This window comes from Lonchura striata, chromosome 1A (assembly GCF_050655825.1).
Source record: "Lonchura striata isolate lonStrDom1 chromosome 1A, ASM5065582v1, whole genome shotgun sequence".
In the NCBI taxonomy this organism is placed as follows: domain Eukaryota; kingdom Metazoa; phylum Chordata; class Aves; order Passeriformes; family Estrildidae; genus Lonchura; species Lonchura striata.
Window position 1 is genome coordinate 60,325,781 of NC_140741.1, and position 24,939 is coordinate 60,350,719.

General features: G+C 42.7%; 2 protein-coding genes across 6 annotated transcripts in view; one reads left to right on the forward strand and one right to left on the reverse strand.

Annotated features, from left to right (window-relative positions):
* Positions 1–8,066, forward strand: part of FAM234B (family with sequence similarity 234 member B) — a 21,923-nt gene extending 13,857 nt beyond the window's left edge. Inside the window, exons 9-13 of one of the 2 annotated variants that reach the window (XM_021552693.4) lie at positions 3,026–3,107; positions 3,337–3,492; positions 4,110–4,227; positions 5,386–5,612; positions 6,033–8,066. In XM_021552693.4, the coding sequence (XP_021408368.1) occupies positions 3,026–3,107; positions 3,337–3,492; positions 4,110–4,227; positions 5,386–5,612; positions 6,033–6,038 (589 nt within the window). In that variant the 3' untranslated portion in view covers positions 6,039–8,066. Of the gene's footprint in view, positions 1–3,025; positions 3,108–3,336; positions 3,493–4,109; positions 4,228–5,385 lie in introns of both variants that reach the window. The other variant, XM_085569812.1, reaches the window with a different exon arrangement.
* GSG1 (germ cell associated 1) lies at positions 8,007–24,466 on the reverse strand. 4 transcript variants are annotated; one of them, XM_085569815.1, is made up of 8 exons: positions 21,770–21,837; positions 19,844–19,910; positions 17,649–17,843; positions 15,293–15,611; positions 12,732–12,779; positions 10,559–10,711; positions 10,328–10,439; positions 8,007–9,140 (listed from the first exon to the last, which is right to left on the reverse strand). In XM_085569815.1, exons 4-8 carry the CDS (start codon positions 15,609–15,611, stop codon positions 8,828–8,830), a joined length of 945 nt encoding a protein of 314 aa, XP_085425941.1. In that variant the 5' UTR covers positions 17,649–17,843; positions 19,844–19,910; positions 21,770–21,837; the 3' UTR covers positions 8,007–8,827. The 4 variants fall into 4 exon arrangements, with proteins under 4 accessions (XP_085425941.1, XP_031363198.1, XP_085425939.1 ...); XM_031507338.3 differs by lacking the exon at positions 21,770–21,837 and adding an exon at positions 20,909–21,757; XM_085569813.1 differs by lacking the exon at positions 17,649–17,843 and having other exon boundaries at positions 21,770–24,466.
* Positions 24,467–24,939: the final 473 nt, after the last annotated feature.

The following is a 24,939-nucleotide window of genomic DNA, read 5'->3' on the forward strand; positions in this document are numbered from 1 at the left end:
GGCTTCAGTGGAGAGGATGAGTTACATTAGCAATGTTAAGAATTTACAGCAGGTGAATGACTATGGCCCAGAAACCTTAATGTTCCTTGAAAGTTGAAAATTACATTATGATGACAGTCAGCACACCATCTATACTAAATGTAAACCTTAAAATAATACTGCTCATCCTCTAATTTCACACATTGAACTTAAGTAATTTTCCAGATCTTGTGGGTTGGTAATAACCAGCAATTTCAGCTTGCCCAGTATTAAATATTTGCAAAGGGCATTTGGGCACAATTGAGGGAAATTACATGGGAAACAATTGCTTGCTCTAATATTGAGAATAAAGAGAGCATCTCTCAGCTCTGTGTTACCCAGCTGTCAAGAGCATAAACAGGAAGAAGGCATTGGAACCTCATTAAGGGATAAAAAAAAAAAAATGTGTTCAGCTATCTTTGATATTCAGGTTATGTCCACATTCTTGAGAACTGATGGGTGACATAAGCCATGACTTTAGGAATGAGTTATGGCTAGTTGATCATGCTATAGGGAAAGGAAATGGACTAGAAGTGTTTTGAGTCCACAGTCTGCAGACTTCTGAATGTGTCTGGCATCGAGTTTAAAGGGTGTGTACTGACTAAGCAAAGCCACTCCACAGGTGCTGTAGAATCAGTTATACACAAGAAATTTCTAAATGGATGCAGTAATAAATTGGAATACACAGATCAAGAAGGGTTGAAAACTTCTTTACCAGTATGGTTGAGGTTGGAATGCACCTCTGAGTATTTCCTAATCCCACCTAACTGCTCAAGCAGACTCTAGACAAGCTAGAGCAAATTATTCAGGGCTGTGTGCTGTCAGGTTTTAAATATCTCCAAGGACGGAGACTTCACAACATCTCTGGGCAGCTAGTATTCAAAACTGCTGCTTTTTCCCATTCCCTGACCTCCCAAGGGGCAGAGTACAATAAATGTAGAGGATAATAATTGAAAAATAATGAAAGCAATTCTTGTTCTAGGCCACTGTGTTCAAATCCTGGACTGTCTGTTTTCTCAGAGTTAAGAAAGACAAAATTTACTACACTGAATGTATAGTGGACAAGCATTTAATTAAGAGATTTATTGGGATTTTTTTAAAACTTAAGTTCTACTTAAGCATCACAGGCTTGGGGACAAATTCAGGTCAGGGATGTTGCCACAGAGTCTAACAGACTCAATTCCTTGTTAGAAAAAGCTTACAAAGCCAGCTGTGAGCACCCCTTTTCCTGGGTAAACCTGCTCCAAGCACACCACTTCATCCAGTCAGACTGAGTCCAGACCTGTGGGAATAATTTCTGAGAAATCCAACATAGCTGCTGCAGATGTGCTGCATTTCCAGATAGCTTTTGATAAGATCCCTGGAAAACCATAAAGGAGAATCAGTAGTCATAAAACAAGGGTGAAGTTCAGGGACCATGAAATTGAGTAAGCAGTTGCAAATTGTGTTGTAAATGGATGTTTCAGATGAGAGAGGATTAATGGCAGGTTGCTGGGGGGATTACTGTTGGGCAGAATAATTACTAGCCTTCTGGTTCATTTGAGAAAGTGCCCAGGGGATTTTTCGCTTGATTGGTAGCATCCGATGTACTTAAACTTGTGTGCATTCAGTTTGTGGGATCTGCCACTGACTGTAACCCATAAGGGACCATGAGAAGAGGCACCTTAGGAGATGTTTTGAGTTTGCGGTCATAGGATAGAATTGCCTGCTATTTCCTTTTGCTACTGGAGAGCTTTTGAGCTATAGGAGTGCCTCACGATACTGCCTTGAAAGCAGCACCTGGTTGCCAAAGGTGTAAAGGAAATGATGATGTTTGATGTTGTAAGTATAAAGTCAAGGCACTGTGGTGCTGCGGTATTACTGTTCAGGAACCATTCTGTCATGCATGTTTTAAAGGGGAAGATGGAAATAAACTGGGAGAAGGTCTGGAAAAAATGCTTTGGCATGGAAGATATAAATTATTGAGTTTATATGATCAAAGAGAAGCCTGAGAGGTGAGTTCATAAGCATGTGTAAGAAATAGAAGCTAACAGGCATAGCAAGAACAAGTGCCTTGGAGCAAAAGCCATTTATGTTCAGGAAAATGAAGATGCAGAATGTTTCTTTGGGTGAAATTAATCATTAGAACTGACTGTCATGAGAAGTGATGAATTCATCTCATTAAAGATGAGGCAAAGCCAGCCTTCTGATACTTGGTTAATTGGGTGAAATACAGAAATCTGTCATAAATAAGAGGAGAGGGGATATACTCTGATCCTGCCTTGCCATAAAATCTCTTGTTCTGTGAATTTTGTGGACTCAATTGTGCTTATTTAGAATTGTGCATCTAGCTGTGGTGAATTGAAGGAAGACAAGAAGCAAGGCTCAGAAAGCGAAAAGCAAGGAATATGGTTAGAAAACATTTATAATGAGAGATATTAATGTGTTATGTCACCCAGGAGTGAGAGGACGAGAAGGGACTTCATTTAACCTGCTTAAGGTCATAAAAAGGCTTGTAAACCTGCCAGCAGTAAGAACACAAGGAATCATGGGCTGACATTAATGTTGAGTTTGTTAAAATCCATTTCACACAGCTAAGGCAGCCTAGGAAATCCACTTTCTGCAGGAGGCCAAATGTGCCAATGCATTTTGGAAGGGCTGGGTATTTTCATATAATTATAGCAACAATAGTAGAGGTTCTCATGCAAAGGAAAGAATGATAGAGTAGTGAACAGAGAGATAAACAGATGTCTGCACAGCCCATCAAGTGATGCCCCCCACACAGACTATTCTGAAGAATGGCTGACAAGCACTATGGGCCGCTTTACCATTTTTCACTTTTCTGATCCACCAACAAATGATTCCTAACAGTCAGAATATGTCTGAGTAAATGAAAGACCTTATTTAGCATGATAAATCCTGCCAGTTTAAGAGGCAGAATGGAGGATAAAGGCATCTGTTCTTCCTCCATATGAAATGAGGTTTTTTTCTATCATGGGGCTGAGTGTTTCTTTTTCCAAATTTACAGCCAGCCTGTACCAGGTTACTTTGGTGCTGACCAAACTCTGGACTTCATGCTGCAAGCACAGACTGGAGATGGGAACAAAAAGGTAAAACAGGTGAAGGCAGGGACGGCAGTGGCAGCACAGGAGTGGGGAAGGTTGGGTAAAAAGAGACAAACATTCTCTGGTCCTTTTGCTTTTCCCATCTCTTTGGCGACCACTCATTAGAGTGTGGCCACAGACATGAAAGGGAACAGCACAGGCCATACCTCTGCAAGGGGGCTCTGCATACCCACTCTTTGACATACATTAATGCTTAATCTCTCCCTGCCTTGAGGTGGTGGTGGTAGATGGCAAATCTGGCCTCCCTGTTTGGAACCAGGAACTTCCATGGCAAAGGCAACAACTCGATGCACTCTCAGTCATGACTTTGGACAAGAAGTCTGTTTTTCTCTTCTGGGCTGATGAAACGCAGCCTGTGTTACGAAGTCTGGTGAGCACACATCTTTTCCTCACTTTGAGGTTTCTCTGTGAAGCACATGCAGTCTCTGTCTCTTACTCCTTTTGTCATTGAACTTGAACCTAACATATAAGAAGGCTGTCATCTCTGACATTCTGACTTCTCTGAGCCTGAACACAGAGGAGTTTTTATGTGCAAATTCTTAATTGTAAAGCTTTGTTGACAGAAATTTTGCGTCCACAAACCCCAAAATTTGTGAATTTCATTTTTTCATGCAGCACTGAGGAGTTGTAACTGCAGATTTGTTCCCAGCCCAGGGTGCACCTTCTGTCCATACAGGCACACAGTTTGGCATGGAGACTAAAATGTCAGACTGCCAGATTGTACAGCTACATGCCAGACTGTAGCTTTGCCCATGTAGCTGCATATGACAGAGCTAGATTTCAACCTTACCAAAGAGAAGTTGTAGAGCAAATTCTGTTTTAGGGAAAAAAGGATTTCAGGATTTAATCTTTGTAAAACCACAGTTTTTCATTCTTTGATCCATGTAAAAACACACAGTGTGAGAAAACTTTAATTTTTTTTTTTTTTTACAGAAAGACTCCCCTTTGCTAGCAGTTGTTATGTTTTTGTGTCTTTCATTCCAACAGCAACCTGGTCCCAGACCTGAGCGCCCAGGGCTGCACCACCTCTATCTCCTCCATCCTGTTTTTCCTACAGTCCTTTTGGACCTCACCAATGCAACAGACAAAGTCATTGCTTCAGCAGGTGAGTAAAAATGGAGGAAAAACTACCTAGGCTAGAAATACAGAGAGAGAAGTAGCTGTGAGAAACAATGGGCTGTAGTTGTGCCTTTAAAGGTAGCACTTAAGGTCCACCACACATAGCACAACAATAGGAAATAAGATTCATCTTCCTTCTTAAGAAACATCCTGTCCACCCCCTACTTTGCAAATAAAAGATCCAAATAAAAGCAAATAAAAGTTTCTTACATCTTTAATCAATGAAAGGTTTCAGTTTGATTTAATGCATGTTTTACACCAGACAAGTTGTGTTGCTTTCCATGGAGCTATTTTTAATTCAATGAAGCGCATAAAAAAATCACTATAAAAACTTTTCTCTGTCACCTCAGATACACTTCTGCTTTTGTTGGCCATCTCTTGCTCTTTGGGATAGGAGCTGTTGTACTTCTCCCTCCTTCTTTTAGTAAGGGGGAATCCAAAATATATAAGTGTGTTTTCAGGGAAAAGTAAATCTGGATTTAACATCTATACAAGATTGCACAGTCTCTGTTCAATTTCCGTGCTCTTTCTAAAGCAGTTCAGCAAATAACCAGCCTCTTGTGCCTGGGAGTGTGGGATAAAAGATCCGTTCATCCAGAGCTAAGGGAAGTAGGCCAGGAAGCATAGAAAAACTGCTGCATAGTAATAACATCTAATTGGACTTGTATCAAAAACACAGTTCAGGCAAGAACAAATAGAATACTATTGTTACAGGGTTTTTTTAAGGAACCAGGATTTCTGAGGACTGTACAGATCGTTCTGCAGTGACTGGAGTCACCCAACTTGCCATTGCTTTACAAATTTCTCGTGTTATAGAGGTAAAGAGTAGCTATTAACAGGTGTGGGAAGGAAAGCTGAGAGCCAGCTGTATTCTTGAAATATGTTCATATCCTATATCAAGCCCAGAAGCATAACCTGGAACCAAACACTTCCATTTCTGATATATATTTCAGTTTCTTTCCATGGAAAAATGTTAAAATAATTTTCCCTTATCAACTAAGGTACATGGAATTGTAAAGTCAGACTGAATACACTATCAGTCTAGTGGATGTTTTGACTGAGTAAGGGCTATAAGATTTCTTTTGGAAGAAACGTAATCATTCACTCCTCACCACTGTTTTCTTGCCTTTTTCTGATGGACCAGTTGGAATTAATGATCTCCAAAAGGATGCATTTCACATCACTGTGACAACAACTGCAACATCTGAAAAACAGCCAGGATTTCTCTCAGTCAGCAAGCTGAGCCTGAAGTGGGCCATGATGAGTCAAGGTCGAATGGTGTGGTTAAAGGACAGCAGGACTCCAAAAATCAGCCGCGGAGAAGTGAGACGATTTCTTGCCCGGATGAAGTTTGCCGACTTTCCTCAGAAGGTGAGATCGTGCAGGAATCCCTCATGAAATCCAGGCCTTTGAAAACATCAGATCTCTTCCCTACAGACACGGTTAAGGTGCTCTTTGGGATGGAAAGAGACTGGTGGGAGGCAAAATGACTGCAAGATGACTGGCTGCCCCTTTGGGCATAAGATGAACAGATTGTGAAGCAAAGATATACTTAGGCAGTTGAACACAACACAGGATCTTAGAAAGAAGCAGGAATGATGATCATAAGAGACTGAGAGACTTGCAGAGGGATCAGAGAGTGGGGACTGAATAATTTGTTTTGACATGGGCAAGCAGGGGTTCTCCATATAGTGGTGCCCAGATTCTGTTGCTGACTTGCAAACTACTATTTTACCAGACTGGATGATAATGGATTTTGGCTTTAACATTTGTTTGCCTTTCCTTCTTCAGTTGTAACCTGGTGGTTCCTCAGATGTTGGTTGGACCTGTGGCCTGTATTGGGAATACAGGAAGCTGCTCTGTGTATCTTGAGGAAAACGGCTGTATAGAGGGAATGTCTAAAGGCACTTCCCCTTTCTTCAGCTGTCTGGGGAATGCTGCTGGAGGCAGGTTTGTCCTAGACAGACCTGTTCTGTACCAGAGAAACCTTGTTCAGCAGCTCCCTCTCTGTATGCTGTTCTTGCATGCTTCCTTGCAGGTAACACAGAAATGTGAATTTAGAGTTTATATACATATATATATAAAATCATGCTTTATATATATGTGTGTTAATTTATACAATGTATGTATATTTTTTGTATGTTTAATTTATGAATGAGATTTAGGACACACCTTTTTATGTCCAAACAGTGTTCCCAAGCAGTCTAACAAGCTCTGTGCCTGGAGTGGGCCATGATGAGTCAAAGCAAGTGCTGTGGCTAAAGGACACCCTTAATCTGTTTATTTTTGAAGAGAAGCCTCTGGCTCCTGCAGGTTTAGTCTTATCTATGACTTCTCCTGTGCTCTCAGCTCTCTTTTCCATGCTGTTGCCAGACTCACAAACAAACTACAGAGATAGTTCTCTGGCTGAATTATTGATCTAGAGAAAGATGGTCTCCACAGCATTTGCCAGTCCCTTGCACTTGTGTCTTTCTTTCCCAGTTCCAAGTTCAGGACACCAAGTTCAGGCATATGTGGGTGATGTAGAAGTGAAGCGTTCACAGCTTATTTCTCTCCATCCTTAAGGTTTGTATGAACCCACATTGTCACTGTAACATCACACTGCAGTCCAATGGGTAGAGGCCCCTTTTAGCACCCTTGTGATAAGAGGTCCAGCAGATCCTGGCTGCCACTGTAAAGGTTACTCAGTCTTGTCACAGAAAAGCTAATTCTTATGCTGCTGCTCCAGGGTTTAGAGGTTTAGACAGAGACAGAACTAGAAAGCTTTTCTGTGCATTTTAACCCTGTTCTGAGCTCAATATTGCCATTCCCGTGCCAGTCCAGGCCTATGTGCAGCTCCAGGAGGAGCAAGCTACCCCTGGGACACATTTGTTCACAGTGTGTTAGGAGTGTCCCACTCTGTGTCCCAGAGCATGACATCATGCTCTGTTGCATTTGAGGAGCATCTGTATGAATTTTCTTGTAGTAATAAACACCATATAGAAGGGAACCACTTTGGTGCCTCGGTAGTTCCCCACAGTTTAGGGCAACAATATAGGAACTCCTTTCCTAGTATGCCATTCTAAGCCTGGCCTTTGACATTAAACAGAGCCAGGTTGAGATGAGGATTGCAAAGGACTTTTCTATCTAGCATGTGCCCTTCCAGCCTCCCCACATTTCCCCATGAGTTATGAGGTGACAGCAGACTTTGACCCTCCTTCCAGATGGGCATATTAGCCATAGGTTTGGTCTCCTGGGCCCTTGACACCTCTCTTTGCTGTATTACCCTTTCCATCATCCCACATTTCTATATAAAGCTTCCAGGATAGCCCTTCAGGTTTAGCTGCAAGCCCCAAGGCTGGTCTTTGGGCCCTGATCTCCTAATGTCAGAGCTGTGAACAGTTTGTATATGTTTAATGGTATTTTTGTGTAAATAGCTTTGTATATATTAGCACAACTGTAGCAATGGCTGTAGGCCTGGCATTTTCCTCCAGACAGGGTTTAGTGTTTATAATAGAGCTAATGTCAGTTAATAGAGCTGCATAATAGGACTGAAAGTGTGAGGACCAGTAACGTATGAGGGATTAAACAGGAGCGCTTCTTCCCTCCTGTCCAGCCACCACCTTGCTGGGAAAGGTGCATCGGCTGTTACCTAAGTAGTTACTCTTCTGAGATTCTTCCTGAGAGAACTGATATTCAAGAGCAGTGGTGTTAGCTCCTCCCTAATGTGAATTCACCCTGCCCACACCCCCACCCCACCCCCACTGTGAATAAAGAGTCTGTCTGTATATTGTTGGAAAAATGTATTTGAACTGCAGTGAAACAAAATAAATACTGTGTACAGCATCGTGTGTCATGTAAACCAGTGTTTCACCTTTGAAAGATGATGAGTTTGCTTGGGGTTTTGATTTAGGGGTTGTTTGCAATATTTTTACAATGGAAAAAAAGGAGCAGATGAATAGAATTAACATAAGAAACAAAAGTCCTGCCAAATTCTTAAAGGTTGCAAAGAAACAGTAAAAAGACACAGACAGCAAAGTACCTCAGAATGGAGAGAACATGTGGGAGTTATTACAGATAGGAAAGAGGAGGAGAGAATTGTCTGAAAGCTACCCCCTATTCCTACTGCAGCAGGACATTCAATCTGGGGGCAGAGAGGAGAGTTTGGGCCTGGAAATTAAGGATGTTCAGAGAGGGTGACAGCTGATCAATATGAACACTGATGGCCTTCACCATAGCAGTGAAGTGGAGGTGTTGGTGGAAGGTCAATGTGACACCACCCAGCAGTGCAGTTTGCCACCTGGGTGGTGCTGACTATCTGTTCCCCAGTGCAATACTGGGATTAGGACATCTGAATCAACTCTGAAAGTGCTTGGAGACAGCTGGCACCAGCATGTCCCTCCAGTTTCACCCTTGTCAGATGAGGGCACCCATCACACTGTATATAACCAGGGAGAACCCCCAAACTCCTACTCTAGTTGTCCTGACCCAATGCCTGCCTCCTCACTCCCTGTAGAGACTGGAAGAGTTCCCCAAAACCTGCTAATAGTGGTGCCAGAGCTGTGGGGTTTGGGAGGAACAAGAGCTCTATCCCTGTACACTCATCCCTAACAGCAATCCTCCCCGATTGTCTGGCCCAAGACTTCATCCAGGTCCAGCTCTGGTTCCCGCTGTAGTATTTTCTGCTGCAGATCAGTGTAGAAGTTGACTCCCTCAGACACTGAATGGAAGGCCTTGCCTTTGGGCTCATAGTAGCTGCTTATTTGCTGTATGAAGCACTGATGATGCTGAGGGTGATCCTTGAGGGTCCCATCATATCCCTTGATGTGATTCCTTTTGAACTCCAGTATTGTCTTGGTGTAGGTATTGAGAGTGGTGACAGCAGAGGCCATGCAGCAGGTAAAGGAGGCCCAGGCCATGCTGCCAGAGACACACAGAAGAAGCACATGCTGTGAAAAGCCATGTAGGGTAAGGAACACCATGACACACCCCAATTCTCCCTGATTTGCCAGGCAGAACCCATTGGGCACAGACATGAACTAGAGTGACTAAGGCTCATAGCTTTACAGTTCTTAGTGGGATAAATATTGGTCATCCCCATGACAGGGTAGGGAGTGACATGGGAAAAGGCAGAAGGAACATCTGTAACTGGTCAGAGCAGGAGAGCACAGCTTGGAAGCAAGTTCTGTGCTGCTGGGCTGCTCAGTATCTTACTGCACATCAGGCTTGTCTACATGAGCATAACCAAATTGCCATCCTGGCATTTGATGTCCACGGGTGGCACACAGCACTGGTGTGTTTGAGAATCGACATGGTCATCATCAATACAGCATTGCAAATGGAACCTGTGCTTTCCATGGGCACCTGCAAGGCTCATCCAACTGTTTTTCAGGTCAGGTATGTCATGTCCACTGTGCTTGGCTGCTTAATCCTTTAGAGAAAGGCACAGTGAGCCACTTGCTTTTCACAGCTCCTCTTCCTGGCTCACAAGTGACCCTGTGGTTTATTCCCTGCTTTCCCTCCTTCCTGCATGTAGTACGATCTTAAGGTGACCTTGGCCTCCAGTGCAGCTGCCATTATATGGCTGAGCCAGTGCTGGAGAAGATAGTGTGACTGCTGGTTGGGGGCTTAGCTGTGCCCACATCTTTAGGCACATGTCTAGGCTTGGTGTTGCAGGAATAGGCCTTTTGGCCCAATATTGGTTAATGAAGATGCCAAACCAGCATGCAATTATTAAAATTGCAGAAAAACAAGGTGTGTTTGAGAGCATCATTACAAATGTGACACTGACCTCTGCACACAGGGAAGAGTTGAGACCAAACAGGGCAAACCAGCAGAGGGGCAAGCCTAATTAGTCAGCAAGGCTGAAGGCAATTGTTTAGGTGTGACCCCATTGTTTTCCCAGTCCTTTGGTAGCTATTAATTTAAGTACCTCATCCACCATTTATTAAAAGAGGGTGAGGCAAAGACAGGAGATTAGTAGTAGGAGAACCATGGTACACCTGTCTTTGGAACACACAGAAGGTCAAGAAAGGAGGAGGAAGTGGGTGGCATGGGTGAAGCTCTAAAGGCTGGGGGGGATGAAGATGGCTTCAGAGCTCACATACTAGAATGCCCAGCCATAGTCCCATGTGTGAGGTCTCCAGTCCTCTGGTCCCAGATTAACTGTTGCCTGGAAGACTTGAGTGTACATCATGTGTGCCACCATCCCAAGGAGACCTGGACACAAAGGACAAAGCAAAGAAGTTACAGCAGGAGCCAGAGCAGCATACTTCAGCCTTGAGTGGAAAAGCAGGCTCTCCAGTGCTGAGATTCCAAGATTACAGTAATACACTTACCTGACAGCACTGAGGATACGGCAGCAAAGGCATTGAGTTTCATCCCACAGACAGGATTTCCAGTATGCAGAATTTCCACCATCAGGAGGATGAAGCTGATGAGCAGCAAGCTGATGTACAGCATCTCTGATCCCAGTGACAGCCACAGGATTCCTGCCAGGAACACAGGATTAAACCATGTTCAAGAGTACTCCCTTCTCTCAACCCAATCCCGAAAGAAAGTCCTTTGGATAAAAGGGAATGAAGGAAAACAATAAACACCCAAAGCAATCTCCCCAGCCTATGAGCAAGGGATCAATGGATCCTATAGAGGACAGAGTGCATGTCACAGAGGAGGACTTGGCTCCTCTAGCATGGCAGAGCTGGGGGGATCTAAAATGCCCTCTGTAAACAAGCCAGCATTATTCATAAACAGCAAGGAGAAAAGCAAAGAGAAAAAGACAGGGGAAGCTGTTGACTATTAGCATAAAATCTAATGGTCATGAATTAGCCACAGACACATCCAAGCTCTAATGACAACAATGAAAGCAAACAACTTTTTAAATGGGACTCAGCTATTTAAGAACTATATGGTGCATCCATGACTGTCTGGGACATGACCTCTGGAATTCAGGAAGCCTCTTGCAAGCCTGTATTTCTCACTGAAACCCCAATTACAATGAAAGTACGTTCCTTGGGGTTGATATCCATCCAGGGCAGTAACACTGACTGCTCACCCTGCTTCTTGAACAGGGTGCAGGTACTTTCATGCTGGGATTTCGAGTGGGATTTAAGTGATACCACAGTCCACAGCTGAGCTGAGTTCTACAGCTGCGCAGTAAGAACTGAAGGAGAATGAAGAAAGGCACTCTGTAATGCTGGGCTGCGGAAAAGCAAAGGATTCACTGAGGAAGAAACATTAATCTGACAAATGAAGCAGCACTGTGAACACCACTGTTAGCAGCTATTAATGGCTGTAGAGGAGACATTCAGCTAGGGAAAAGGAGTGTGAAGAAAACCCTAATTAATGTGGCACTGACTTGAATACTCAACATCATTAGTGCCATAGAGTCACTCAGCTCTTTAGCAGAAATAGATGAGCTGCATTCCCTGTTTAAAGGAGCTGGCTTACTTGCTGCAGCACCATCAAGGAGAATATTTCATTAAAGGTCAGCCTGTCAAAATTATTCTGGAGGTAACAGGGACCACACATACACAGAGACCTCTGCATCATTTTCCTTGAGAGGCCAGGCTGATGATGTGTAATTTGGTTTTATAATGTCGCCTGTGTATTGTGGAGCTGCTCTGCACACACCCAGCTCATTCAGCCCATCCCACAGTCAGCAGTCACACCCCCATGTGCAGTGCTAACCCACCATACCATGACATCTGCACCAGTCATGTTAAGATGATACTTTGTGCAGGAAGGGGTGAAAATGGCACTTTCAAATTCCCAGAATTTATTACACCCTTGCTTTCAGGGTTTGAATGCTGTCACAGGCTCTGCACCCCAGGCCTTTCCCTTCATATATGAACATCTGAAATGACTTGCCTCCAGCCTTCATCTCAGGGAATACTTAGCAAGCCCACAGCAACTGAAAAGCCTTCATTAAGTAGAATCTCCATAGCATATGTACACTTACATCAAAGTATACTGAAGCTATCCAGAGGGTGATTTGAGACATGTCACAATGACGGGAGGGGTGATCTCTCCTACCCAGTTTTGTATTTAATGAGGCAGGGACTTCACCTCAAAAGCATAACTTTCAGATGTCCTGCTCACTTACCACAAAGTAAGAGGTGGTTCATCTTCTGGAATCATATTAGACCCCAAAACTGAAGCACTGAGTTAACAGGTAGCCTGTGTGGGAGGAACTGCCCAGAGGCTGCATCCATCCTCTTCCCCTTTACTACAGCAAGATGACAACCCCAGACCAGGCAATTTACATGAGACAAATCCCACTTCATACTAGAGGAAATATGAGGTTTCTAGCACTGACTTCACAAATGGCAGAAGTTTATGCGAACATCTGGGAGGAAATCTTTTGTCTTTTAGCAGCCACGAGGACAGGATTTCATACCTGGCTCTTTGAGGACCCAACCTGCTGTCCCCACACAGGCAAAATTCTGCAGGTCCCCTGTCCCTAGAAGGTGCACTGTACAGCTACAGTGAAATACAGGGATTTGCTCTTACCTCTCTCTGCTGGTGGTGAAAGCTCAATGAAGCTGCGGCATTTCTCTTCTGAAACACAAAACCAAAGCTTGTAGTTTATAAAACAATGCAGGGAACATAGGGGAAAAGAAAATCTCTTCATCTCACTCTCTTCCAGACATCCTTGAATCTACCCATCAGACCATCTCACTTCCAATCTTTTTCTATCTTTCCAGACCTTCACTGAGGCAAAGGATGGGAAGGCAAGATTTGCCTGCAAAACTAGAAATTACCTTTTCAGGAAAAAAAAAGCTTCAGCAATTTGTAAATCTTACTAGCCTCTGCTGAATATAAAAGATCTGTTGCTATTCATTCACAACATTAATGATGATCAGGTCTATTAAGGGTGTAGCTTGTAACAGACTGCAGATCCATCACTTCTGCTGAATTCCCACACACTCTCATCTCAGAAGACCATTTCTAGCACTGCTTCTCAAAGAAAGCAAAAAAAAAAAAAAAAAAAAAAAGAACTTCCCAAGTGAAATATTTTGTGACAGAGATGCAAGTTCCCCTTCTATGGCAAACTCATACAAAAATATGGTCCTTGGTCCTCACATTTTAGGCATGCTATTTCAACAAATTTTGTTAATATTTGCTTTGGCAAACTACTGTCTCAGCTGAGGGTCCATCATTATTATCTGTCAGTCTCTGTCCCTGCATACTGCATTACTGCATTTGAGGGTCCTCTCCTCCACTTGGCACAGTATTTTCTCCCAGACTTTTTCGCTTCATGTAAGAATCTAATTTTCTTAATTTCTATCCTCAGTTCTAATCTTTCCAAATCTCCTGTGCTACTTCTGTCATCCATGGCTCTCAGGATGCTACCCGGTTTAGTGCCATCTGCAGTTCTCATTAACTTGCAATTTGCTACTTCACCTAGAACTTTAATGAGAATATTCAGTAATGGCTCATCTAAACTGATCCTGCGATTAGCCTGAAAATTAAATCCTTTCTCCAGCTCAACTCAAACTCCTCTTGTTCAGAGTAGTCCCTTCTTTGTTGTTTTTATTGTCTACACAGTTGTTTCAAAGATGCACAGTAGTGGGTGGGTTGTGCTTGATTTACAGGAAGCAGGAGAATGAGACTGACTGTGCTTCTATCCCGTGCTCTATCCCGTGTTCTGCTGCGATCCAGATGTTACATACTTTCTCTGTTCCTTCAGGCACTGGGGTTATTCCAGGACTGCCCAGTGGACAGAAAAGTTGTTTAGAGAAATCAGTCGAGGGATGTAGTTTCATTCCCACAAGCATCATGGAAACACAATCCAATCCAAACTAGTCCTAAATAAACTAATCTCCTTCCACAGCCCTTCTGAAAATGTTCATAACAAAAAGCAGCCCACTTGTTAGGACATGTGAATTTCAAGTACATTCCCTTCTGCTCCAACCCCTCCTTCTGTCTTCTTTTCTTCACCAGTTATTTATTTTCAAACTTACAGAAACAGAGAGGAAAAATACTATACTGGAAGCATGGCTTGGTTAAAGAAGTTGAGATGTTTGTACTTGGGCAGAGCTGAAGGGAGGGTGGTGGGCTCAGGGGAATGGCCCTGATGAAAGTGACTTTCATCACTCTATTTTTAGGTACAGATCTCTGTGTTGGCCACCTTCTGGATTAGTTCTGATCCTTGATGTGTGTGCCAGGCAGTAAAGGGCATCTGAGCACTGCAGAGCACCCACCTGTGCTGGCATGGCACAGGTTTCAGCAAAAGGACTTGAGCAGGTCTGGGCAGGAACATGTCAAGGGTGAAGGGAAGCACCAAAGGATTCTTGTAAAGGTTGCACAACCAGTCCTGGCATTTCAGGATTTACAGTGCTAGTCCCACATGGTCAAAAATCACTAATGAACCTGTCACAGTATCACAAAAACTAAAAGGAAGTACAATATTGCAGCTCTAATCCTTAGGTCAATTCACCTCCTAGCTTTAGTTTCATTTGGGTTCAGATCCTCCAGGTTTTCTTTGTATCTATAAGGTAGTAATTCCCTTTCTCTATTTTATTTATTTGGGGTTTTTTTTAAGAAAAGCCCAGTCTCTGTATAATAACACAAAACTACTCAGTTTGATGATTTGAGAACACCAACTATTGTAGTCCTCACATCAATAGCTAAAAATTAACATCTGCATAAAATCACTGCACTTAAATTTCTGAGAGAATATGCACAAATTTACCCTGAAGAGCATGAAGTAAACTGTGTATAGGAATGGAGATATGGGGAAAGGGAAAGGAGGCTCATGGAAATTCCCAACAGGATGAACAGTGCCATCATAAAGTCACTGCCGCCATCATCATCACTTGCACTCCACAGGCCCTATTGCAGATCAAAGGGCACACTGGAGACAACCACTCTCCATTTCCCTGCTCTGTGAACATTCCAGTGAAAGACAGAAATATAATAACCACACCAGTGCACAGGGCTGATACCATCTAGGAAAAGGAAGAATAATTTTCTTCCACATGTTCTCAGCATTCTACCTTTCAGTTTCAAACTTCTGTGGAGTTTGAAATACGAGGCAATATGTTGTGGCTGCCTGAGCAACACACTACCTGGCCCTTCCATGCTCTCTTCACAGGAAAGCCACATCCCTGTGTGGAAGTATCTGAAGGCAAAGCGATCATCTCCAGTCTCCCAGCTGTAATGCACTGTGTCCTCAGATGAAACATTGCTCGCATCTGCATCAGATGGCATGGGGACACCCACGCACTGGGAGGCTTTGCTCTTCCCACACAAAGGCTTGGGTACTTTTTGGGTCCCAGTGCACCAGTAGCTGCCCAGCAAGGCTGTGGTGGAGAGGGTGAGAGCCAGCAGGTTCAGGATGACAGCCAGGAAAGTGCGGTGCAATGGCAGTCCCTTCAGCAGCTCCATCTACAACACACAAATAGGAGAGACCATCACACCAGCCACTTGTCCCACATAGCCTTATGAATCCCACCTTTTCCCAGCATGCAGCTCTGGGGAGGGGTTATGAACACTCTGGCACTCAGGGCACTGGACCTGTTCAGCTTTAACATTACAAAGTGTGCTGAATATCTGTACTGTGGAAGAGAGGGTGACACAGCAGAACTTAGTGCATTGAGGTGTGTGAGCACATGAGCAAAACACAAGGAACATCACATTAATCCATCTCAGGGATGACAGGGAAAAACTGTTAACCAACTTCCCTGAATATCATGTGTTGCCTTTACATGAGATACAATGGATGCTCTCTCCAACTAAATGAGAAATCTTGCTGCCAAGTGTCCCAAAACACTTTTCAAGCAGCTCATTACTGTACCTAGAGAGGCAGAGAGTATAGTGATTTCTCAGTAGGACAAGGCAGGAAAATGTTCCCATATCGCTGAAGGTCACACATCAAAGCAGTGACCGGCTCAGGGAGAGCACCCAGCTATCCAGACCTGATAGCTTAAGTACGAGCCACAGAGCAGCACTTTCCTCCTGAGCGCTCATCTGCACATCAGAAATTCGGTAGGGTGGTGGGATGGCAGTATCTTTGCTTTCACACAAAGTACCAAAGTTTTTTTCCCTATAAGGGTGAATGTTGCAACAAACATTCTTACTGATTTCACCTCATCATTTAAAGTAATTCAGAAAGCAGTTTGTGAACCAGGGACTTTCTCACTCAGATGGAAGATGAAGACTTTAGGGTTCCTGCAAAACCCTGCACTGACTCCTGAGAACCCCAAAATATCACTCCATAGATTGATTAGATGTCATTTACCCACACATCAACTTTCATGCAATCAATGCATGTCTCTTCCTACGTGGCACTCCCTATGTTTGGCACAACTTCATCCAGATACTCCCACCCTTTCCTATTTATGACTCTGAAAATCTATTTACCCATGAATAGATTCAGTTTGCACAGACGCTGCCTGCTGTGGGTCCTCTTCACTTACTTCAGCTGACTCACCCAATGCTGAACGAGTGAGAAAGACCATTCTGTGGACATCATTATAAATAAACAATACAAGACCCAGCTTTGCATTGTCTGTGACTGCACCACAGATAAAAGTGGTGCAGTTAGAATCATTTTTTTTTTGCTACCCAGCAAGCTTGGAAACAAGGTCAACAAAGAGAGTGCAGAAGCTCCTCTTGAAAACCAACACTGAGAAAGCAGTGCTGACCCTGAAAACCCTCACTAAAAGCAAGAAAATACTTGGGTCGTGAAATTTTCTTGTGTTGTTTCATACTCTGGCTTCTTTTGTCTCTTTACCAGGACATTTCTTTCTGCACCCTGGAGATGGTAATGTCTCAGTGATGCCATAATTCATGGCTTTTGTGATTTGAAGGCATGTTCAATATCATCATTTTCGCAGAAAAGACACGTACTAGGAAGAGTTTCTGGCTAAGATTAGTGGCAAACTTCTCACTGAAAGGTTTTTTTGGTGGAAAATTTGGCTTATGACTGGAAAGGAAGTTGCAGACAAAATTGCTCTTCTCAAAACCACAGCTTTTTACCTGAAAATTGAAACCTTCAGCACAAAAAGTTTTTCAGTTTTTCATCAATGCTTAATTATAAGATTTTCTGTCATCAGGTTTTGGGTTGCTAAGGCTTTTATTTAACAAAAAAATCCACTCACAATATTTACAAAAATCATCTTTCTAATTTAAATCTTCAGTAGTGGGAAAAATATTCTCTCCAGTTGATTTATGACAGTAGTTGAAAGGCCGTATAATTTCAGGAAGAGTGTTAAGGAAAAGACATAAAAAATATAAGAAACAAATGAGTCAGAAGTAGGAAGTGGATCAAGGATGCAGAAGACATACGGAATGAGAAGCAAATCTGAACTACTTCCTGAAAACATTGTTAGAAAAGCTCCCCTTCACAAAAGCCAAGCACTCACTGATAGCAACCTAGCATAATATCTAGATAGCTCCAAAAGGAATGATAGCTGAATTTACCTTAGTAGCAAGTCTTTGAAGTCCTGTTAATTTGGATGAACAGCACAGAAGTGGAACTCACGCTTTGTCTGCTGTTTTGTTCATCTCTGTATCCTCCAAGAAACTCAACTGCAGCAAAATCCCTTCCTCCTTTGTCTGGTCCTCTCCTCCTTGTCCTCGCCAGTGATTATTAAATGCTATCCTTCTGATCAGCAGCTGTTTTGTGGAAAATGGTCATTTTGTAATCCACAATGCAATCACAGCACAGCTGTTCTGGGAGATTATATGGGAAGCGATTGGTGCGGCAGGCTGGGATTAAGTGCAGAAGAGTGACCTGTATTAACTGAGTAGAAAGTTTCTTTAAAACACCAAAAGATTCCAGCCACCCCCATGTGGTAGCTATCTGGGAGCTTGTATGGAGGAAGATGGCAGCTTTGGCCAGTACTACAGGGGAGGAGTGACCTTAGCTGGGAAACTGCCAGCACCTTTGGTGTCAGGTCACCCCTTGCACTGTGCACTGTCTCAGCAGAATGGCAAAGACTAAAAGCATCCTAGCCCTAGGATGTCTTCCTGGCCACACCTGATAGTTGCAGAAAGGGCAGAATAAAAAAAAATAATGGGGGGGAGGAAAGTTTATGCAACTGCATCTGCTCTGAGGACTGGGGATTTCAGTCCCTGAAGGGATACCAATACAGCTCTTCCCATGGGCACTGGAAATTTTGATGCCAAAAGAAGAGCTGCTGAGTGGCAGGCAGACATCATGACATCACTTCCACTAAGGAGGTATTTGAAACAGCAGCAAGTCAAGCCAATAGTCAAAGCATAGAAGAATAAAATAGATTGTCAGTGTCACTTGTAGTGGCAGCTTTTACCAAAATGTGAAGGTCACTGGGAATCCCAGCTGGTTCACATTGGTGAATTTGCGAACCTAGTAAGAAGAGACAGAGATTCACATTCACACAGAGTCACCTCTGAGCTCCTGTCCTGAAAGTTTAAAGGTTCTCAAAATACCTGTGTGGTATCAAACGTATGAAAAGTAAGAACAACATTACCTCTCATGAGAATGTACTAGATGCCATGGAGCAGTGCTTCACTGAATCAAACTGCATGGCAGGGGAACATCCCAAAGGAAGACACATCCTGTCTTCCCCACAAGCACTTTGCCCAGTGCCAAGTGGGTGAAGCTTGCACCACCACTGGGAGGGAACAAGGCAGATTCCCTGCATGCTGCTCTGCCAAGACAGAGGAAACGAGTGGTACATCCATCCTTATCCCCCGTGTCCAACAGCAGAGCCAAGAGGCTGGAGGCAGTTGCTGGAATAGCTCTGGGTGACGGTACAGCCTGTGACAGCCCCACACAGCACGACAGCAGAAGGAGAAATTCACGGTCCAGCACATGGGCTGTGCTATCCTGGGCTCCTGACCCTTCCTGCCCTGAGCAGAATGGGCAGTAGCTCTGTGGTTATTTTAATCCCCATCACTGCATAAACTCCTCTAATATATATAAGCGTTTCTAAGACGGACTAACTGAAAGCAATGCTAAATGTCCTTGTACTCCATGGACTTCCTGAAGGATTTTGATTAATAAAAAGGTTCTGTTTGAAACAGATGTACTTAATTTACTCAAGTAGGTAGAACAACAGCTGATGCCATTTAAAAAGAGAGTGATTGATTTTTTCTTTCTTTTTTTTTTTTTAGTCTTTCCGCATCTGGACACCTTAAATTTAACTTCTAAATGCTCAGTTAAAATAAATAAATAAATAAAAGTCTGGTTTACAAACTCAAGAATAGATAAAGTCCAGCTCTACTGATAATCCTTAACACCTTCCTAATTTTAAGTTTGGTTAGACTATCATTAAAACTCAAGATTCTCTATCAGTTTCTAAAGCTGGTCATATATATCAATGAAATTAAACTGAATTAGTTTAATATGGATAATAATTCATGTTGGAAAATAAAGTTATCAGAAATATGCTATGGTTTAAAAAACATGCTTATAGCAGATTTAGTATTCTGAATAATGGCAGATATTTATCCTTCCAGAAGATGGCAATCTTTGTCTAGTCTTCTCAGGAGTCTCTGCTGCTCACGTGTATGCTGGGGGAAGCGACACTGAAGTTTAGACTTCTATTCCTTCCCTTGAAAATCCTTCCCCCCCCATAGCCTTCTTTTTTTTTTTTTTTTTTTTAACATTTTTGTGAGCACAAACTCTTTACCTTTATTCTTAAATGGGGTGTAGGTCCGTCTCTTGGAATTATCTGAGCCTGGGAACACTTGAAATCACTGGAAAAAGAAAAAAAAGAGGGATAATTGCAGAAGCTGAGCTTTTGCTCACCTTCTGCCCTGCATGAAACTATTCTTTCTAACACTTTTCACAATATTTTGTCAAGTATCACATTAAATTTCCCCAGATTATTGCATACAACTCATAGAACACCAACATCCTGTTTCCTGAGAATCTTTCCTGATGTTCAACAAACTCCCTTTTGCAAAATTATGGGGATTTTATCTGGTTTTGGTTTAGATCTTGGTTGGTTGGTTGGTTGTTTTTTGTTTTTTTTTTTTTTTTAATTTTCCATGTTAACCTCACCTCAGTCTGACCTATTATAGACAGGAAAATCAAGCTGTATCAGTCTTTCACCCTGCTGTGCCTTCAGTTTTCTGCTCTTTGTATCTGATATTTCCCACCATAATTTGGCTCTGGCTAGAGTTTTTGGATGTCTCTTTTTCTTTGAACTCAGCAGCAGCCAGTCCCTGGTGTCTCGTTTAAAATTCGTCCATTGAAGTGAATGCCCAGAGCAGTTGATTTCCTGTGCAATCAGCCAAATGCTTGACTTATAGAAACAAAACAAGGAAACAAAATGCAAACCCCCCCAAAATTGTCGCACAGCACCACTGTGGAGATTGCCAACTCTAAAATATCCTGGGCGTTGACAAGTGATGCATTTTTATCATGGCTCTATCACCATCTATATCCTGGCTTGGGTGTATCCTGCCCCAAAGTGACAAATTCAACTCCCAGAGATGTTGGTGGAAAAGAAGATCAAGGAGACCTTGCCAGATAGGCCCCAAGACTTGCAATATTTATCTGGTGGGTCTCAAGAGGCACATGACTCCCCATAGCCCCCCATGCAGCAATGCTCCAGGGATATCAGGGACCATTTGCAGTCCTGACACTGGCTCTTCAGCTGACCCGAAGAGGAAAGGAGAGGAGGAAGGGTTGCTATTTACACCCTTAGAGTTGCTCTGTGAAAACTGGACAAAGACAGGCTCATACTCACCCCTCATTCCACACATTCCTTGCACATGACACTTCCCACCGCTCCTGTTTTTGCTGTTTTTACAGGGAGATCACTCGGAGCCGCAGTCCCCTCCCTCACTGCTGCACAGAAAGCAGGATGTCTCCCGAGTGACAGTGACATGGAGAGAGCCAGACTTCTCAAACCCAGTGACAGACTGCAAATGCCAGATTTCTCCCTGAGCTCTGAATAATTCCACTCAGATTGTAACCTTTATTTAGCTGTTTGCATGATGCATTAACTCTTGCTCTGAAAATGACCTCACCAGGCATATTTTTTTCTAATCTAAGCACATTTAAAGGTGAATTCTGTTTTTAAGATGATCAGCTTACATTGCTAGACACTGAGACTGTGGCATAAATAAAGATTGAACTGGATAAGTAAATGCATCTTAAAGATGGACAAACCAGTCAGTTTGGACCTAACTATTTTTTTTGTTTTTCTTGAAACAAGTCTTAGTTGGCTGGATTTTTTTCCTAATCTTTATGGTTATCAGACTCTCAAAATCCACACAGAAAGCAGACATGAAAAGGGAAAAATCAGATGCAGCAACAAAGACTTTGAGGACTCACTGGAGATTCTAGGTGTCTTAATTTCTGGATAGGAAATATAAGACTATATATTATATATAAGGTAAGGGCGTTGCTTTTCACAGAGGACTTAAACTCTAGGATGTGTTCAGAAGAGCACACAGAAAAAAAAAATAGTATTTGTGTAATTTAGCTAACCATAAACTGCAAGCAGACAAGAGAACCACAAATTTATGCACAAATCTATAAGGATATTAAAGAGGTGCCAGTCCAGAAAAGGTTTGTACAAAACTCCAAGCAGATAAATGCTTACCTTATCCACTGCTCTCTATTCCCATCTGCGCTTCTGAGGCATCCAGTGGGATACAAGGTGATCATGAATTCACTCCCATGGCTTTCTGTCTGACTGAACATGTACTAGCCAAGAAATTCCATGAGATCTGAGCAGATGCTTTGAAATGTACCAAGTCTGTAATTTTATTGATGGTTTAATTCTTTCTGAGCTTGCTAAATCATCACAGCACATTATATCAGCCACTAGATTGGCAGAGCACCCACTTCTGCAGAATGAGCCTTTGTAATTTGGTAGTCCCCTCCATGAAAATTGTTGCTACTTTTAAATCTACCACTGACAAGATCTCAGTCTGTTACTACTCAGAATCACAAACACCCAGACTCAATGACTACCACAGGCTCCTGGTGTTTTTTATCATCAAGAGGAACAATTGCAACAACATAATCTCCTCTCAGGTGTAACAGAACCCAAATAACTTTGGATAATCACTTCTAGTGATACACAGAACTCCTACCAGAGTTATAGCACATATTTTATACAACAATCTGGTATTGACTGTGCAGTAGAATATGATGGAGAATCCATCACATCCTTAGAAAAGTTATTCCAATTATTAATTAATCTCATTCTTAAAATTTTACTCTTGTTCTGTAAACAGTGTTGTCTGCTTTAGTTTTCCAACCTGACCAGGCTGTTCCAACACACAAATAAATACCCAGTGAAGTGATTTCCTAAAAATGTTATTGTAAGAGTCACAAATCAATGTGTTTCATTAGAGGCACACACTGTGATCTAACCAGCTGGCTGGTGGCCCAAATTCCTAGTTCTGTACTTGGCTCTGACACATCATTTTCCCCTCCCATCAGCCAAGTCATTAGTGGTGCGTTTACACTGCAGTCAAAGCAGTGGCAGTGATGGGGAGTAAATATTCAGTGCTTGTTTTAATTGGGTGTTGCTAGGAATTTCACTCCAGCAGAATGGAACACAATGCAGTGTACAAACCTAAGTCCAGGAACAGAGTAAACTGTGCTAAGCTCCACATACCCATGGCTGGATTGATAGTTCAAAATAGCCCTTGTTTCCACACACTGTAAGGTTGGGTCTTTGGAGTCATTGTCACAGATGCCAATCTACAGCACAGGGGATCCTTGTTACTGGAATCAGCACAAAGACAGCAGGAGACATTCTGTTTTGGTAATGAAAAAATTAGAGGCCCTAAAATTAATCTGTGCAAAGAGTACTTCACACAGATTCCGGTGATCTTGGAGTCAAAGATACGTTTAGTATGTTTTAAAGCAAAAAACAAAATTATTTGAAACAATACAGTTAAACCACATTGCACTTTGGTTTCACTCATGGAAATTTGAAAGAAAAAGCAATTGTTCCTTGCTTCAATTTATCTTTTGCTCCATTTCACCATAGGGAATCAGAATAAGCAGAGTTAGAGGAAGCCTCCAAAGATTATTTAATCAATCCATCTGTATTGACCTTAGCACCCTGAAAAACTTCAAGACTACTGTTAAAATTTTTTGCAAGGGAGATACTCTCCATCTGGAATAAAGTCCTTCATAATATCTCATTTTTCCAATCAAATCACAATGTAAATCAGAAAACTTTTCCCTCCCTGCAAAAGGCCATGGTGTCCATTCCACATCTGATTTATTTATTTACATGGATTATCCTCTCAAGGCCATTGGAGCTACATAGTTCATTAAAGTTCTACTCACATGCTAGTATTTGAGGAACCAGTGCCTCAAATGAAACATCTAAGCTAGCAGGAAAGGTTTGGAAATCTAAAAGAGTGAGTAAGACAGAGAGTTAGCTTTTTTAAGGCAAGGCGTGGGAGGTGTTTTCGTTCTTTAGCTATTAAAAACTCCTTGCTTTGACAAGAAAAAAAAAAATGGGAGGAAGAGAAAACTGGGAGGGGAAGGATTAATGAATAAAGAGGCAGCATGGCAAGTAATGCAGTAAGCATGGTGGTTAGAAGGCACGAGCGAGTTTCTCAGGCTGGGTTTCCTGACAGAGCAAGGGTGCTAGCAAGCACAGGTCAGAGGAGTCAAGGTCTAATATGGTGTCTGAAGAGAAAAATGAGACCAGCTTTCCTTACAGTGCTGAGTAGAGGTGATTTTTTACAGTGGGTGCTTTGAAAACAATCATGCTAGATATTACAATTGCACCTTTAATCTTTCTGGATATCCTGATAGTTACCCAGGATTGAGGGCATCTCCTTTTTTCCTCAGATTTGATGAGGATTTGGGATTCCTTTCCATTCCTTTATGGCATTTTGGAGCCGTGGCTTCACAGACAGTCCTGCTGTCAAATCCAGTCTCCATGGCTCACGTGTCCCATGGCCTCCGTGCTGTGGTGGGCAGCACACTGAAGCCACCTGTGCACCAGGGAGGAGACAGGTCAGGACAGGGCAGCAGTGACGCCGATCTGGGGCCCTGGCCCTGTGCCTTGGAGGCCCAGTGGGAGCAAGGAATGCCAGAACCAGATGGTGTCACTGCCATGGGCATGGGGTGGATACAGCACGTGTATGCTGTGCCAGGGGAGTTTCAGGGCACCCAGGCTTCCCTACAAGTCCTGAGGGAAAGGCGTGCCCCAGTGGTTGAAAACAAAAACACAAAATATTTTGGAGACAGCCAGCAGAGAAATTGGGCGTCTGCCTCTCTTCTGCTGGTTTTTTTGTTTTTTGTTTTTTTTTTTTGTGTTGGTGTTTTGTTTTGTTTTTCTTTTTCTTGTTGTTTTTTTTTTTTTTGTTTGTTTGTTTTTTTTTTTTTTTTTTTGTTGTTGTTGTTTGGCTTTCTTTCAGTTAGGGTTTTTTGTTTTGTTTTGTTTTGTTTTCTCTCTCCTCCTCTATCCACACCTCCCTGTTTCCTCATAGCCAGGTTTCCGCATGCCCAGGTAACCCCAGTTCCATGCATGGGCCAAGGACATCAGTTCCCAAGGGTGAGCCAGCCACAGAAAGAAGGGGCCAGGCACAGCAACAGCATCCTGGCCCAAGGGAGGCCAGAATGAGGTGACCCTGCAGCCACTGCCAGGGGTCTTTGTACAAATACATTATAACTTAGGTCTTAAACTCAGGCTCACAGTTTTAAAAGAAAGATAAACAACTGTCCTTCCTACTCCCCATTACTTTTTTCTGAGCAGGCCCAAGCTGCAATATCTCAAAAGCTCATTATTTAGCC

Excerpts from the sequence above, each read along its gene's own strand:
- GSG1 (XM_085569813.1), bottom strand. The coding sequence starts at position 21,870 with ATGTTCAGTCAGACAGAAAGCCATGGGAGTGAATTCATGATCACCTTG. Across the intron at positions 15,612-19,843 it reads CACCCCATTTAAGAATAAAG|ATGGAGCTGCTGAAGGGACT; the intron begins GTAAAGAGTTTG and ends TGTGTGTTGTAG. Across the intron at positions 9,141-10,327 it reads GACTATGGCTGGGCATTCTA|CATGGCCTGGGCCTCCTTTA; the intron begins GTATGTGAGCTC and ends TGTCTCTGGCAG.